This window comes from Musca domestica, unplaced genomic scaffold, assembly GCF_030504385.1.
Source record: "Musca domestica strain aabys unplaced genomic scaffold, Musca_domestica.polishedcontigs.V.1.1 16, whole genome shotgun sequence".
Taxonomy (NCBI): domain Eukaryota; kingdom Metazoa; phylum Arthropoda; class Insecta; order Diptera; family Muscidae; genus Musca; species Musca domestica.
Window position 1 is genome coordinate 7996306 of NW_026712219.1, and position 18391 is coordinate 8014696.

The window sequence follows — 18391 nt, forward strand, 5'->3', positions numbered from 1 at the left end:
TTCATTCTTAAGCCTTCAAACGACGCGTATTTATTAGATCATTCAGTTCATTTTCTACTCATGAACATTCTACAATTCGAAATTTCTTCTATAGAAAAACAAACACAGTGACCCAATACTTTTGCCCCACACTGTTCGGTCGCTGCCGTAGTTTTGCATTTTCCATTTTATTTTCTTAAAATATTATTAAACATGTAGTGAGAAATATTAAGTTCAAAGCTTAATATGTACTTTGCAGCGCGTGGTATATTTAGGCTCTTAGCTCTTGACCACCATCGCCACCACCCCACAGTGAACAAGAAAAGACAATCCATTAAATATGATTAAACACGTTACAAATGCCAACGACGAAGAAGGAGCAACAACGGAAAAAACACACTCTAAGAAGACCACAACTGAAATAGGATTAAAATAAATAGCAAATGTTTTAAGACATTGTGACCCAATATGTGAATATACTACACATTTACTACCATTCATAATAAAGCCAAGAAAGCAAAAAAAAAGCGAACTAAAGCAAGACAACAGCAACAACAATAGAAACTAATAATAATAATATTAGCAAGCAATAGATAATGCAACAGAATAACATGCGTTCCGTATAAGCCACACTCAAGCTCTCACTGGGGTAGACCGGTAGGTGTTGTTGGACCAGCCCTCAAATGGACACGGTGGGCAACAAACAACCTGGCAATTGTTTAACACAAATGACATAGAAACCAAACAATTTGTATGGTTTTAAATGTCAAAAACAAAACGAAACATACAAATATAAAGAACAGCAACCGATCTGGATTATTTTAATCTTAAATTTCCGACATATTTTATGGCAGAGAGACAAAAAAAAACATACAGCAAAACTAAGTAAGGGAAATTAGTTATAGAAATTATGTCATATATCGTTTGACTCATCATCGTATTATTATGATTTCGTTTTTTTTTTAAACTAAATACACATGTTTCATATTGAATTACTTCCAAGGAAATAACATTTCCGTCTTTAAGGCTTAAAAGATAAATCACACTGGCCCGTAATGTTTCTGATAATTAGCTTTTGTGACATTTGTCATGGTAGCAAATAATCTCAAAAAAATACCATAGCCTGCATTTCGAAGTTTAAAGATAAAAGAAAATTTGGTTTATAATAAAAAAAAAAGAATCGGAAAAAACATGAATCACTTTTTCGATGAATTGTATCTAATTCTGAACTTAAATAAAATCCATTTTTTAACAATTACTTTATAAAGAAACGCGCTGTAAACATATAAATGTGAAAAGTGTTGGGAATGTTTAGGTCATATTAATCCATTCTCATATATTTGGTTATAGTATGCAGAAGAAGAAAATTTGACGAAAAACTTCGAAATTGTACAGAATTCAAAATCTACTTCGAATTTTCTAACCTTATCTTTAGTAGGATGTAACCTCATTGAATTCAATCTTTTAAGACGGTAACTAACGTGAATTTCTGAAAATCTGAAATGATTGCAGAGAAATTAAAATTTGCTGGTTTATTTTTTTTTACTTCTCAATATGACAAAATATTCTATAACTATACCAAAATCGACACATGAAGCCATAGACTATGAATCCCTATTAAATCGGCAAATAGGTGGTATCTTTCTAACTGATCAAAATCCAGCCCATGGTTGAATCTTAATGGCAGAGGGATTTGGTCTTCTTGGAAATTGCAAAATTCAAACTCGAGGTAATTTAAGGGGAATTTTCACTCCGTTATCCAGCTGAGCATAATATTAGGCTAAAAAAATAGCTATAACTGGAATCTGGGCCAACAATTTTAAATGTGAGAAAAATTCCACAAATTAATTTCCAATAAATTATGAAATTTACCAAACTAAAGTGGAATAATTTTTTAGAGGAAGAACAGAGGAAAGCTAATTAAAAATAATGAATTGAAATGTATGTGGCTGTAATTTACAAAGATTTTTACAGATTTTTCTTTCATTTAAACAAAACATATTCATAGCATTGGAAAAGGGAATTGCAATAAAATTTGAAGAGAGGTTAAAAATTACCACCACCTCGTTAGTTAAGGGTTAAGTTAACTGCTAAGAAGTCAGAACCTGCCTTCCAATTTTGTTTCCTCTCAAAAAATATAAAAGGATACAAAATAGCGCCATCTATCGATATTATGCTAAACGTGGATTTCTGCAGCTAAACGTGGATTTCTGGATTTCTGAGCATACGTATAGGTGAAAATAATGTCATTGACTTCGGATTTCTTTTAAATTTGCAAATAGGTGACATCATTAGAACTGTCCCGTCTTTATTAATGTCTCCCTTTTTATGCGTTATTTTTACTCCGTTTGCCGGTTTTTTGACCTCATTTTCCGATCAAAAAACTACTGACATTTAAATACACACAAATTTGCGGGCATACTTTTAGGGAGTTTACGTAATCGATTAAGAGTCCAGGAGAAGACGTCGAAGAACTATTCGTAGAAGACGTCGAAGAACTATCTTCGGATTGTTCTACATAGATAAAGCTGGACTAGGGGGGTAAATTACCAGCTCCCAATATCTTCATATATGTTTTTATCGCCATCGGATTTTAAAGAGATTAGGAATAGCAAAAGGCACCTTTTAGTATTTTGCCTTGAGGAGAATTTTAGTTATCCATTAGTCCAAGCAGCAAAGAAACGATTTTCGATTTTTTTGTTGAAGTCGAATAAAGTCCTCTTAATTCGAACTCGATTTGCAATATTTTCGAAGTGCAGGCTTTTCAACACATATTTATGTTTTGACAGTATTATATATTGATAAGAAAATCGAAAGGAGGAGAATTTCAGAGATTCTCCTGACTCAGCATCTGTATTCTATGCCTGAGTCAAATATCAGATGGCAGGATTGACTTTTGTACGTGGCGGAGTAGGAAGTAACAAAAGCAATAAACGTTGCATACTTTGTGGATCGCTTAAAATTCAATCAAAAACAAAAAAAAAAATCAAATCAAAATTTCGTCCCTGATTTCTTCAGTTAGGTTGTCATAGATGTTCTTCGACATTCTCTTTTAGAAAAGACTGATGCTTTTTCATATCCCGTTTTATAGAATAATCTTCTAGTTCTTCAAGTCCCACTTTTAGGTGTTAAGTTCAGGTAAATTTGTTAAGGGTCACATTCCCATTCAATTTTCAATATATAATAATTTTTATTTTGTTTCTCTACGAACATTTCCTCTTACCACATATTTCCCCTTCATCCCCATCCACTACCTCCCATTTTTCGGGGTGAAAAATTCATTGAAATTTCCTAATTACTTTATGAATTTTTAACAACGTTGTGCTTTAAGTACTTATATTTAAATTTGCATTAAACCATAAATTTGTATTTATTTGCTGCAACTTTTTTGTGTGGAGGTTTTGCTTACAACAATTGTTGCAAAAAATTGCCAAGCACTTTATTAGAATAAATAAGTAACAAATGCCTTAAGCTACTTATGCTGCTTATTTACTTCTTAGTTAGTTAGTAACTCTTCGGGTTGTTGGTATTGTTGTTATTAAGATATGCATGTAATGGCTTACTGCAATTAGTTAATTTTAGGAAAAAACGTATGGCAAATAAAAATATTTTCAAAATAACTGTTATAATATTAGCACAGAGATTAGATACCACAACATATTCAAGAAATTTGAATAATCAGGGAATTAGTTCAGAATTTCTTGATATGAAAAATCAAGGAGACGATGACCAGTTTTATATAGTACAGGTATGACAAAAAGAAGAAAAATAGGATATTAATAGCCTTCAGGCTTAAATCAAATTTTTATCGGTCATTTCTTAGGGCGAAATGCTGCCGGTTATCATTAATAATTCTCATATTATGAAAATATTATTAAAAATTACAATTAAGTCTTATGCAAACAATAACCGGTTTTCCCAAAAATTTCCCAGTAATATTAATTTTCTTCTCCCCCCTCCTGCCGTAAAAACCCTTTTCGGACTACTTATGAAAATTAATATCCTTTTCGTAAATTTGTTTTTGCCCCAGCTCTATTTATAATCTCTTCTTGTTTTCTTCGAGTTTTCTCCCCGAAAAGAAAATATTTTTAATAATCTATTAGTGGTCATTTCCTGATAAGGCACCAACAACAAGAATAAAAACTCTTCACCCTGTAGCCAATTAGCATATCAATAACCAAAATTGACCACAAAAAGATTCTTAGTTACCCTTAAGATATAACCAAACAAACACACGGACACATGTGTCCGTGTTTATTATAAACGAGTGAATGAATGAATGTTTAATACATTCATTTACAAGCCCTGGCCACAACCGTTGTCCTTGTTCTATATATGAATGTTAAGAAAATTCAGAGCAAGCAACAAAAAAGGAGGTTGATACTTAAGAACTTTAAGCTGTTTGAGATGGAAACTTAATAACTGGAAAAGTAAAGAAAATGACCACCAACAAACGATTAAGTCTGTCAATCTGGTCAATCAAGACTTAAATACTTGCTTACAGTCAAAAATCTTGCACAGGTTTTTAAGATGATTGAGGACTATAAACAATAAACAATTTAAAATCATATTAAAATAGAATTTCATAATTACCAACCCCTGAGAAATTTTGATAAAAATTGTAGAGAGAGGGAGTAATGGAAACTTCTCTTGTGATGTATATTAAAAACTAGCGTCATGAGTATGAACAAAAAAAATCATTGACAAAAAATCTTACAAAAGGATGAAGAAAAATATTTGATTATTAAGGCCTTAAGTCTTGTTTTTGGCCTCCATTCTTAAGGCATAAAAGGGTTTATAGAATGGAACAATACTTTTTAAAAATGATTAATTTTTGTTAAAGCAAGTGCTATTGGCATTTCTAAGACTATTATAGCAAAAGTATAGAAAATTTGTGAAAATATTGAAGATCATTTTTAAACACTAGATATACGACCTGCTTCAATGGGCAAAAAAAAAAATAATAATAATAAATACAAAACACCCTGGTTCAATTACCTCTCTTTCCACCAAGTCTAAAAATCAATAAGACTTCTCCAATGAATATTAGGTCAAATCAAAGATGTTTGATAGTATGTTTCACTAGCCCATTAGTTGTCCCAGATTCTATTTTTAATAACCCATCAGTGGTATATTTGGGATTATTTTGAACTGTCGATTTGGATGCATGAAGAATATTTTAAAAGGCTTAACGTTGGAGTATTTTTAAACGTGATATTTTGAACACCTTTTGAGTTCAGAATCGTTAAATTTTAAAGTGAATTTTTAGGACTTTCGGACATATAATGGAAAACTTTTAATGCCTTTATTTTGAATTTTGGAAAAATATTTTCGTATATTTTAAAGAAATCAAATTTTTAAGTGAGACGCGAGGAGAGTACTTTTGGAGGTTCCACGGTCTTCTGAAGGAGGATTTTCAAATTTGATATTTTGAAATCCTTTTTAACTCCGAATCGTGAATCTTCAAAGAAGGCTTATTTAGACTTTCAGACATCCAGTCGAGAATTTTAGATAGATATATTTTGAAAGTCGAGGATTTCGAAAAAAATTATCAATCGTACATTTGAATGAAATCACCTTTTGAGAGAGTTACGAGGAGAGTTTCTTTGGAGGTTTAGCGATCTTCTAAAGGAGGATTTTTAGATATGACATTTGAAGATATTTTTTAACTTAGATTGGTGGATATTCAAAAAAGGCTCGTTATGACTCTAAGACATCTAATCGGTCTCAATAACTTCTCAATAAAAATTTATTGAGAATATATTGAGACAATCGTACATTTGGAAGAAATCACTTTTTGATAGAGTTGTGAGGAGAGTATTTTTGGAGAATTTTTAAATGCGATATTTGAAGACCTTTTTTAACTCAGAATCATTAACCTTTAAAGAGGGGTTTTTATTACTTTTGGACAAATAATCGCGAATTTTTAATGAGTATATTTTGAAAAGTAATTCATCGACTTTTTTAAAATATACTCATTAAAAATTCACTATTAAATGATCAAAAGTCTTAAAAACCCCTCGTTAAAGGCCAGATTTATTGAAGGACAATCGTGGAATTTGAGTTTTTTTTTTTTTGTTTTGGGAAATCGTTTATGTGGAAAAATTTACAATTTTGACGGGATATCGTGGACTTTTAACTAAGAAATCTTTCAGCACAATCTTAGATTTATGAGTTTATATCGTGGATTTAAAATAAAACCAATTTTTGAGGATTAACCATGATTTTCAAAAACTCAACTTTTGTGGGCCAATAGTCGATATATAAAAAATTAAAAATTAATCGTAAAAAAAATGTTAAAGAACAGATGGACATATAGCAAAAAAAAAATGGGCTTTGGCTTTGGGCCAGAATTTGGCTTTGGGCCTATTGTTTTTTTAAGATAATCGCAAAATATTTAGGGGTTGAAACAGACCAGAAATTTTCCTGATTTTGTAGTCGTCCCACCTGGCAAAGGCTTAGCAATTTAAATTGCCACCGAATGTCAATAAAATTGTAGTTTTCTTCTGACAGTTCGTATTAAGCCTTTATGGTACTCGAAATGTACAGTTTTTTGGGTTTTACACTATTTTTTTAATTAAAGCCAAATTCGTTTTTCTAACATTTAAGGTTTTACATCAAGTAAGTTTTTTTTATTTTTGGAAAGAATAATAGGAAAACATATACCTTTTACACCAAAAAGTCTTCAAAGGGGAGGTTATTAGTAAAACCATTGCAAAATTGACTAATATCCAATTTTTCTGTGCAAAACTACTTTCATGTCGCCATATGTAAGCCCTTGAAATCAATAGAGACCTCAATGTCAAATTTGAGTATTTCAGCTCTGTAATTTCTTCTATGATCCAAATTAGTACCAGTTAATTTCTTCTATGTCCCAAATTAGTTCTATGACCAAAATTAGCCAGTTAGTACAAATTTAGTCTGCATATCCAAACCTATCTCTCTCTCTCTCACACACAGACACCAACAGTGACAGCTATATCAAATTTCAGGATTTCAGCTTTATTTTCTATGTCAATACCAAGTTAAGTACCTCTTCGTACTTTTCGTACAAATATAGTACACATTTCTAAAACCATCCACATATCTCAATTCCAGATACCAACAGAGACCACAATGTCAAATTTGAGGATTCCAGCCTTATCTCTTCATTCAATACCAAATTTAGTATCATTCAGTATTTTTCGTACAAATATAGGACGCACCGCTAAATTTGAAACACAGATACTACCAGTAATCTAAATATCAAATTTTTTTTCTCTATCCCTTAACCCAATACCATATATAGTATATAAAATTATAGTACACATTTCTATTTAGTACAGTTCGCTCACAATATACATATACAAACATTTATAAAAACGCCTTCATACATCAAACTTACTTTCCAACCTTGATTCTCATACCAAAATTTCAAGTTTTCAGCTTTATCCTTTCTCATAATACCAAATGGTACCATTTTAGATGTTTAGTACCACTTAACAGTTTTTCATCATCTTAAAGTTGAAAGTTCCAAAAAACCTTTAGTACATCTATCCTGCACTCCATCAGTGGCTCATTCCGTTTGTCCAATACAAAGTATTTAACTTTTAATACATTTTAGTACTTTTCGTATCGGCCTTATCGCACCTCTACACACTAAGACTGACCCTCGTGTAAAATTTCATTCTAGCTTCAGCTGTTTCGTCCAAGTTTTTTTTTATTATTTATTTCTTTTCCAATAACCCTCTCCGTACTTAATATGTGCATATGTATGTGCCAATGAAAACCTTAAGACTTTTACAATTTTATCATACGAAAAAGAATAACAATGAAAACACTTGCAGCACACAATAGCTCTCAAGACAGCAAGCAGTAGTAATAGCAATAACAACAACAACAAGTATGGACAGCAGCAAAAAATCTGTCTTAAGAAGTTTATTGTTGTTTTAAAAAATTAAGGATTTTTACTTAAGGATTTTAAATGTTTGTGGACTAACATTACAACAGTTCCAAAAACAACAACAATAAGAATAACATTTGTAGCCAAGTACCATAAACAATAATAACTGGAAATATTTTTGTGTTTTTGCTGCTGCTGAAAAACTATGGTATAACCTTTTTAATTGGAGCATAAGATTATGGCTAAAACAGCATGACCATAAACAAAAGCTCAGGCATACATGGGGACAAACACATGGACATACACATGTATACATAATCATGTTGGCCGAACGCCCCCTCCACTCACAGCGGGTGGAGACAATAAAGCTGTGTTAAGGTTTTTATTTGCCTTTGGCTGGTAACTACTGGCGATTGGTCATTTTTATGCTCAATGCCAATGGCTAAGGTGGAGATTCCAAAGTTCAGATGCTTTTGGTTTCTTGGTAGTTTGGCAAGACACATACATACGAACAAACACATATTTTTAAGCAGGATGTTGGTAAAACATCTTAAGACAACAACACTGATATTGTTTTACCTGAAATCTTCTCTGGATGTATGTATCTCTGTGTGTGTGCATTTACTTGCATGCTTAAGCAACTCTCGCATAGTCATCAGGGTTATTAAGGTATTTTATGCTTGAGAAGCTTAAAAGAAAATTTTAAGGATATTACAGAGTATTTTGATTTTTTTGGGGGGTTTTACTCTATATTGATGTTGGGGTGTGTGTGTGTGTGTGTCTTGCACTCTAAATCTCCCATTCTTTTTTTTTTGTAGTTTTGTAAAGAATTTCTCTACGGTTTATGGTAATTTCATTTTACTCTACAACAATCTTGTTTTGTTTCTTGGCAAAGCCTTAAGGTTGGATGATAGATTCTGTGGCAGTTGGCAAGAGAGAGAGAGAGAGAGAGAGAAGAAAAGGTGAAATGCAAAAAAAACTGAAACTAAACTATGTGCATATAAGAAAAGCATTGCCTTAAGCCCTGACAAAAGTTTTACATCAATAATAAATTAAAAACAATTATTAATTTTTTTTTTTTTGCCTACCTGTCTTATCAAAAATTTATAAATTTTGGGTATTAGCACATATGTTAGTGTAGCATTTTTTGTCAGGTTCATTTGAGAGAGGAGTCTATTAAAAATAACTTAAATCATTTGATTTTTATTGCAGATTAAAAAAGTGTTTTTGTTTCTTTCATGGAATTACTTAATTTGCTTAATAGAGATTTGAGATCTTTGGGAATTTTTTGAAAGAATTCTAATTTTTTATTGTTGTTGTATATTTAAGATATACAGATTTAGGTTTTTTTGTGTAGTATCATAAAAAGGAAGCATTTTGGTAGAAACAGTTGCATTCCCTTTTCTTTGTTTTGTGAAAGGAATCTCAATATCTCAATTTGAGAAAATTTGCCAAATATAAACATTAAAGGCTTAGAAACAGTCTACACATACCTTCTAAATCAGAAAGAATTCTTCCCCCATTTTCGGAACTGGCCACCTAATAACTTTCTCTTAAATTAGCACAAAATGTTTTATATCCCGCGCCCCCAATTAGAGCTAACTCTCTATGGAAGCATAGCTGAAGAAGCGAAATGAGAAAATTGAAATTTAAAATGCATCGGTTTTGAAATCGCTCTATATATTTTCCATAGTATTTAAATTTTACTTTTGGTATTCCAATGCAATTATTACACATTCTCTTTTTCTTTCACACTACGCTCCGACTAGGACAGAAGACCTTTTCGGAATATTTTCGATATATCGTATACATTTTTAAGAATATGACTTAAATCGGAGTTTGAGGCTAGTTAAACGTCGTTTTTTTTTCAAAGTGTTTTCGAGGGTATATTTCATAAATTGAAGAGCTGGAAGAACTTTAGAATTAGATTGCGATGTTAAGAATATTTGAAAATTCGTGGGATTTTAAGATTTTTTTCTAAATCCTATTTTTTCATAATTGTACATTTTTGAGAATGACTATAAATATTGGATTGTGTTAAAATCTAAGAATTATTTTGTAAAAAAATATTTTCTAAATTGTTGAATTTTGGTTCATATCCTGCCCGAATGTTGTTCTGCGGTATTTTGGCCTATTACAGGCGAAGCGCCTGCTTTGCCAAAATACTCCAGACATAATAGCTCAATAGATTGGTTTCCGGAGATTTTGGTGGCCATTGTGGGCTGGAAATGAAGCGAGGAACCTCATTTTGTAACCATTCTTGGGTGGCGTGTGCTGAGTGCGATGGTGATGAACCCTGTTGGAATGGCCAAGGTCTGCGGCCAAAATGTTTGCGTGTCCTAGACTTTAATATTACTTTTATAATATTATTTTTGCGATAATATTCGGCATTTATTGTGATACCACGGTCGATTAATACGAGCGGAGAGCGACCATCGGCTGTTATGGCGACCCACACCATCACCATGGCCGGTGCTTGAGTTCTGGTGGCCACCCGAAGGTGCACATATTATGCAGACCTCTTCGGCTTGTTTACACACTGCCGGACAACGAATGTTTTCTCATGGAAGAAAACCAAATTCGTCAGTTCACGACTTTCGTCCAAGCGAAGCAACTCTTTAGCTCTTTTGAGTCTAATTTCTTTCTGTAGCGGTGTAAGTTCTTACACTTTTTGAAATTTCAATGGCTTCACCCCGAGCTCAGTTTTCAATATTCGCCGAATGGAATATTGCAATATGTTCAGCTCAGGAGCCATTTTCGGCCCCTTCGCAGGCTCTGGATTGAGTCCTTCTTTACTTTTCGAACAATTTCTGCTGATGTTGCTGTTTTCTTCCGTCCACTTCCTTGACGTCGAGCTACGCTACCAGTACCACGGTAATGAAATATAAAGAAATCACACTATCACGCTTGAATTCCGCTACGAATAACTTTATTCTGTAAAATTCTCACCAAAATGCATTTGTACGCTTGTAAACAATATAATGAGCCGTCACTGGAATAATTTTAACAGCTGTCGGACGAGTGGCTTAGAAATGACACCGGTCTGAAGTTGGTTGCAGTTTCTTCATCGCACCCTGTATTATAATACATTTGAGCTTTATGGCCGGCTTTGAAAGACTGACTTGGATATTTTTCTTTTTCGTCCCGTCATAATATATTATGATGGCAGTTATATCCCTTACTGTAATATGCGATAGCTTATTTCATTATTATTTTTTGTTCTCAATATATATGATGGATATGTGTGTTGGTGGTGTTGTTACAGGACTTTACATGCCCACACACGCCACCACATGCATATGCGCATAGTTTATGCTAATAAGCTTAACTCAGGTAATAATATTATTAATTATTCCAATTATAAATCGCTTTTAAGCAATATTGTTATACGATTTTATTGTTGTTGTATGGGTGATGCATTATTCTTGTTTTTTTTTCGTCCTTTTCATTGGAACCCACAACCGAAATTATCACCGCCACTAGCGTAGGGCAGTAGGCTCTGTAAAATTTATATTCAACAAATGAAGTCATTTGTGCGAATGGATTGCCCTGCAAATGTAAAATACACAATATTTTAAAAATACACATTTTTTCAATTCTTAGAGCAGCGAATTCCATAAATTGTTTAACGCTTTAGTGGCACGCCAGTTCCATGCGAACAATAAATGGCGGCAGTAACACCTATTTGAACAATATGGATTTCGTTGAGGTGAAAGGTATGGCGCATTTTTGTTTTTCCAATGAGGCAGCAAGCATAGAATGACTGAGTGACAGACAGACAGACTGAGAGAGGGACGTATGGACAACTAGTGCTACCGCACTAAAAGCTGATTATTTAAAACATTCATTGGCACATTTGGCATTTCGGCGAACGAAAAAGAAGACACCAATATGTGTTAGGCCCTCTACACACTCTAACACCCCCACCACACCACAGCAAATGGTAGGTGTGTAACGCACATTGGGCGTTAAAAATATGACGCTGATGATGCATTTTAGTTTTAATCCCTAAACATTTTTGTTTTCACTTAGCCGCCATCAACATCAACTCCTCCACTCTCCTGCCTTCCCAGAAATCCCACTAGCCCTGGCTAAATCAAAATCATATGTTTGGTTTCGGCCTTGTTTTTATGGGATATTGTTGTAGGCCTGGAAATATGGAGTATTGTCGTGGAACAGCCAACAACAACAATGCGAAAAAAATAATGTTCTAAATGCAAAAATCCGCTTTTGTTTTAACCTCAAATCATGTTGATGTGATGACGGTTTTTCCGGCCAGCGGATGAAATTAATGATTATGCGGTGCTGTGGTGGTGGTCGGACATAATGACGTTGTTGGCGGTATATGTGGTATATAAGTTATTGTTGTGTTGGTTAGATTTTTTGTTTTTTGGTTGAAATGGCTTGTTGGTATAATGGTTTTGAAAATGCGTTGTTTGAATTAGTTTTGTTGTTGATGGATTGGAAATTTGGCAGATATGTATACAAGGGGAAAGTGAAGTTTTGAAAAGTTTGATTTAAAATAATATGACTTTATGTTCCATACAACAATTTTTTTACTTTTTAAAATATAGGTAACTTCCTAAGTACTTCGGTATTCTCAACCTAAACATTTGGACAGATTGCAGCTATTTACTCTGGTTTTCGAGAGATTCTCATAGAGAATAGTTAATTAGTATAAAAATGAAAATTAATTAATTATTGTGCGAAAACAAATGAAAAACATGGTCAAAATGCAAAACAAATACTTGCAAGGAAACACTTCCAAAAAGTGGTCCGATTTGACCCATTTTTTTTCGTAACAATGATTTACGATGTAATCCAAAGATCTCTGTAAGATTTGTATATGGCCAAAACTATATAGAGTCATTAACAACGTTAGACCTAAGAACCTGAATTTTTCAAGGTTTTGATCTTAAAGAAGAGGTTGTAGCAAATCCACTTGGTATTTTCCCGAACCCAGACTTTCTATTAGACAGTGATATTATAAGAAAATTTGAAGCAAATTTGGAAAAGTGCTCATTTTTTGGAACATTGTTGGCTTGTTTTTTTTTAATAAACAAGGTTATTTATTAACAAAAATTGATGATATTTTTCCATGGTACACATTGAATATACAATTTTCTTGCGTTCAGAGACTCGTAATGAAATTTGATATAGAATAATCTATACTTTGACACTTTTTCCATAAAATGAAGTATAAAGGGAGATTTTGACTTGATTTTAAAACAGGTTAAATTAGTTCTAAAAAAGCAAACACATATTTTTCACTTGTTTTTTTAATAGGGTCTGTTCTGAGATTTATAGTGGAATTTTGTGAAGAATATTTTGTATTTTGACATGAAACAAGTAAAAAAGCTGTAAATTTGGCCGGGTGGAACTTTGAATACCCTCCACCATTTGGAACGAATTTCGCACTTCTCAAAAACAATAAAATCCGTTAAAAGTTCTGTTGAAATATTAAATATAACGAATGTAGCTGTTAAATTAGGGTCTATACGACGACATGGACCTGCATAGGTAACTCTTGTCATAAGCCATTACAATATTCAAATGCAGAACTTAAAAAAAATTCTGTGAATAATGTAGCTAAAATGATGATAATACGGAATATCGGGAGGTACCGTTATATGGAGGCTATACGAAGACGTGGACCTACACAGACAATTTTCTGACTTAGGCTGTAGTATCCATTACGAACTTCAAATACCAAATTTTAAATAATTCCGGCGAATAATATCGCTAAAATCCTCAAAATACCGAATATCGGGAGGTACCATTATATGGGGGCTATACCAAGACGTGGATCTGCACAGACAACTTTCTGTTATAGGTCGCAGCATTTATTTCAAATTTCAAGTACCAAATTTGAAATAACTACGGTGAATAATGTCGCTAGAATCAACAAAGAACCGAATATCCGGGGGTATCGTTATATGCGGTCTATACCAAGACGTGGAACTGCAAAGACAATTTTCTGCCTTAGGCTGTAGTATCCATTTCGAACTTCAATTGCAAAATTTGAAACAATTCCGGTGAATAATGTCGCTAAAATCTTTAAAATACCGAATATCGAGAGGTGCGGTTATATGGGGGCTATGCCAAAACGTGGACCTACATGACCCATTTTCAATACCAGAAGTCCTGAAGACATAATATAAATTTGAGTAAAATTTAATTAATGTACTTCAATTCGTTCGGAAGCTAGGGTGATTTCCCCAGACGGACAGACGGACATAGAATTTTATGCTGATCATGAATATATATACTTTGTGGGGTCTAGAATGTATATTTCGAGGTGTTACAGTATCCATACAATGGTGAAGGGTATAAAAATGACGATTGAAAATTTATAAAAAAAAACAAAAAAAATATTTTTTTTTGATGCAAATTTTTTTTTTTTTTTGGTGTACAGCGGAAGTAGGCATTTCTTTCCTTTGTTGACTCATAATGCAACTTGATGAACAATATTTTTGTATTCCATCCTTGATTTGTTGTTTTTTTTCAAAAGTCCGTGAAAATATAATTTCTTTAATTGATATTATTGTTGAATTTCCCTTAAAGTAGAAATTTCATATGACTCCTTTCTTAAGGTCTTTGAATTTTTTTTGTTTTTAACGAATTAAAAAAAAAAATGTCAATAAATAAAGTCCTCGGGTTCCTCCTGGAATGCCCACACGTTTAATTTTTTTTAAACGTTTATCCAATTATAATTACTATGATTTTTTTTTTTTGTGGCAAAATCATTAAGGTATTACAATTAAAATTATCCCTCATTCGCGTTACTAAAAGAACTCAGCTTAAAAAAATTACACACCTTCTTTCCCCCGATTTTTTTAATGTTTAAAACATTTGTTTGTCACCACTTCTACTACACCGATGCTGATTTATTTGATTTTCCGTAAACATATCTGTGTGTGCGCGCGCTCGCTTTTATGTTTAATCCTTGTCATTAACACTGCTTACACCCGCTCCCCCTATGCCACATCCGTTTGACATTGTTTGTTGTAAATCAATAATAATAACTATATTTCCATACGCACTCAAACATCCACACACACACACACTCATTGTGTCATAAATTGCATGATTTTTAATTCATTCACATAAAATCCTGTGTGATTTTTATAAAGCTTTTTGTGCATAACAAATTTTTGCTTCCACTGAAATTGATTTTACAATAGCGACAGCGTTTTTGTTGTTTGTGCTGTTGCGCCAAAAAGCGAAGTGTAATGTGATAATGGTTACTGATTTAATTGAGTGTGCATGTGTGTGTGTGTGCGTTCCTTATCATTTTTAATGTAATTTAAAAAAATTATTTTTGAAAAAAATATTCTAAGTTGTGGAATGGGAATTTTTGTCTTCGAGACTACATGAAGCAGGGAAAGGAAATGGAGTTTTGAGAGGGAGAGAGAGCACTTGCATCCTCTATAATTGTGACCTGTAGAGCAACTGCAAAATCAGGAAATTTTTCAGTTTTTGGTCCATTTCAACTCCTAAATATTATGCGATCATCTCCAAAAACAACAGGGTTCCTATTCTAACCCTAACCCCTTCTTCCATTATTTCGACCTGTAGCTTGATTACAAATTAATATGGACTGACGAACAGACGGACGGACACACATAGCTAGATCGACTCAGCTCGGCGAGATAGGAAGATCTATATATACTTTCCTATATGGGAAACCAATATTTCGAGGGGTTACATAATTGTTGGCCCAATCAAATTTATAATACCCCGAACTCATAGTGTCGTAGGGCATAATTACGAGTTTCAAATGAAACTCTCGAATTACGATAAACATGTAATTCAAAATACATTTCATTATTTTGTTTTTTTTATCTAAATTTTCTATTTGAAGATCTATTTTTAAGACCCAATAAATTTTATATATAATACAAACTTTCTTCTTTTGTTTAATTGCAGCAAAATCATTACCATTACACTGTGTGGTGGAGTCGGTGCACTCATTGCAGGCATCTCTGACCATAGATCAACGAAGTCCATGGAAACGAAGGCCAAATGTTGAGACAGATAGTTATGTGATTGTGGCGGCAAACACACCCTGGTCGGAGATAGTACAAACAGCATTACAAAGGTTGGGTTATTCCCAGGAGACAGCAGCAACGGCAAGAGGTAGGGCAGGCAGAGAAAATTTAACAAAATGAAAAAAAATTAGCGAGAAAAAATAATGAGGGAGAAAGGAGGGAGGGAGTTTTCCTCATTCTTCTCCCTTTTTCTCAAAAACTCATTTTTCTTCACAAAATATTAAAAATTTGAAAATAGGATTAAAATTTGATTCCTTTATTTTCTCTCTTCCCCCTTTTTCTCTTGTCATTTTCCCTAGGTTCCTTAATAATAAAAAACTGGAAGCCCATACCCTTGGAGCATATTTCCGATAATCCTGTAGTTCCTGTTTCCGATATTATTGGCGAACTAACGTCGGTGGTAACGCTGCGCATTGTCATCTTGCGATGTAAACCCTCACCATTTGGTGAAATCAAGGATAAACTTTTAAAGCTTTTGGTTCTGCAATCACATGCGGTTTTACGTTCAACCGGTTGTCCATTGGATGAGGTAAGTTCTCCTTCACACATACATGACAAAAATGTCTCACTCACACACACACACACACACACAAAGACAACTTTAAGGATTATAAACCACCCGATAAAAATACGGAGACACACAGTTTTATCCTACTAATTAAAATCTTATAAATTATGCCTTTTGTTTTGTGTTCGAAAAGAAAAGTTTTCAGTATTTGGGGTGGGTTGGGGAAATCAGAAGTGAAATAACAAAAAATCTTAAAATATACCACAGCTCTTAAATTGAGAAAGATGATGGTTCATTTCCGAGGAAAGTACTTAGATGTTGCAACCAAACAGGTTTGGGGGAATCAGAAAATTTTTAACAGCTCTATGAAATCCATATTCGTCTTTCGATTTTTTTTTTCTTTGATTATTTGAGACATTTTAGAAAATTTTAGATTGCATTTAAGTACTTGACCATTTGTATTGCAATCTTTCATACCCTCCACAATTGTACGGAGGGTATATTAAGTTTATTATTCCGTTTTTAACACCCCGAAATATACATTTTAGACCCCACAAAGTATATATTTTCTTGATCAGCATAAAATACTATGTCGATTTAGCGATGTCCGTCCGTCTATCCGCCCGTCTACCCATCTGTCTATCTGTGGAAATCACTCTAGCTTCCAAACGAAATGAAGTAGATTGATAAAATTTTACTCAAATCTATATTATGTCTGCAGGACTTTTGGTATTGAAAATGGGCCATGTAGGTATACGTTTTGGAATAGCCCCCACATAACGGTACCTCCCGATATTCGGTATTTTGATGATTTTAGCGACATTATTCGCCGGAATTGTTTCAAATTTGGTATTTGAAGTTCGAAATGGATACTACAGCCTATGACAGAAAATTGTCTATACAGGTCCACGTCTTCGTATAATCTCCATATAACGGTACCTCCCGATATTCGGTATTTTGGTGATTTTAGCGACATTATTCACCGGAATTGTTTCAAATTTGGTATTTGATGTTCGTAATGCATGCTAAAGCCTATGACAGGAGATTGTCTGTTCAGGTCCACGTCTTCGTATAATCCCCATATAATGGTACCTCCCGATATTCAGTATTTTGGTGATTTGAATATTGTAATGGCTTATTACAAAAGTTGCCTATGCAGGCCTACGTCGCCGTATAGACCCTAATATAACGGCTACATTCGGAATTTTTAAGATTTTAACAGGATTCTCAAAGGATTTTTTTTTAAATTGCCAAATTCGTTCCAAATGGTGGAGGGTGTTCAAAGGCCGAACTTACATCTTTTTTACAATTTTCTTTTGTTTTGATTATTTGAGAATTTTTAATATTTAAGACTCTCTCTCTTTTGTGTTGCAATGTTTCTTTTTATTAAATCCCCTATTCATTATAATCATCTTTCAAACTCCATACCAACTTCAACCTTTAATTTAAGTTCAATTTTTAAAATTTATTTCCCCATTTCAACTTTTATGACCTGCAGGCACGCTCCTACTCCCACGATACAGACTAAATTCTCCTTAAACTACTGCCAATTGCTATAATAGTTTTCTTTATTTATTTTTTATGACTTTTGGGGATCCCACATACTTGAGAATTTTATGATGGGCCATGGAAGACGAAAATAGTTTGCCAATCTAAAAACAACACCAATAACAACAAGAAATCAATTACATGCTGTTCAATGGTTAACTGTGATTTGTTGTTTATGGCGTCAATTTAGCTTTTGAGAAGGTGTCAATTGTTTTATTCCATATTATTGTTGTTGACAATTATTAATGTTATTGCCAACATTGTTAGTGTTGTTGGGTTAAACTAACAACAATTGTCTACTAGGTGATGTATTTTCTTTGGAGACACTCACAAAACGAACAGACCATGGATTTTTGGGATTTAGCTTTCACACCAATGTTAAGTATTTAGAAGACATTGGCTTTGAGTATTCTGAAATTGTGT

General features: G+C 33.2%; 1 protein-coding gene across 5 annotated transcripts in view; it reads left to right on the top strand.

Annotated features, from left to right (window-relative positions):
* The window catches only part of LOC101899338 (uncharacterized), a 291344-nt gene that overhangs the window by 262010 nt on the left and 10943 nt on the right, over positions 1-18391 (top strand). For all 5 annotated transcript variants that reach the window (XM_005176626.4, XM_059120028.1, XM_011297921.3 and 2 more), the window contains 2 exons: positions 15791-16000; positions 16212-16441. In XM_005176626.4, the coding sequence (XP_005176683.1) occupies positions 15791-16000; positions 16212-16441 (440 nt within the window). The remainder of the gene's footprint in view (positions 1-15790; positions 16001-16211; positions 16442-18391) is intronic.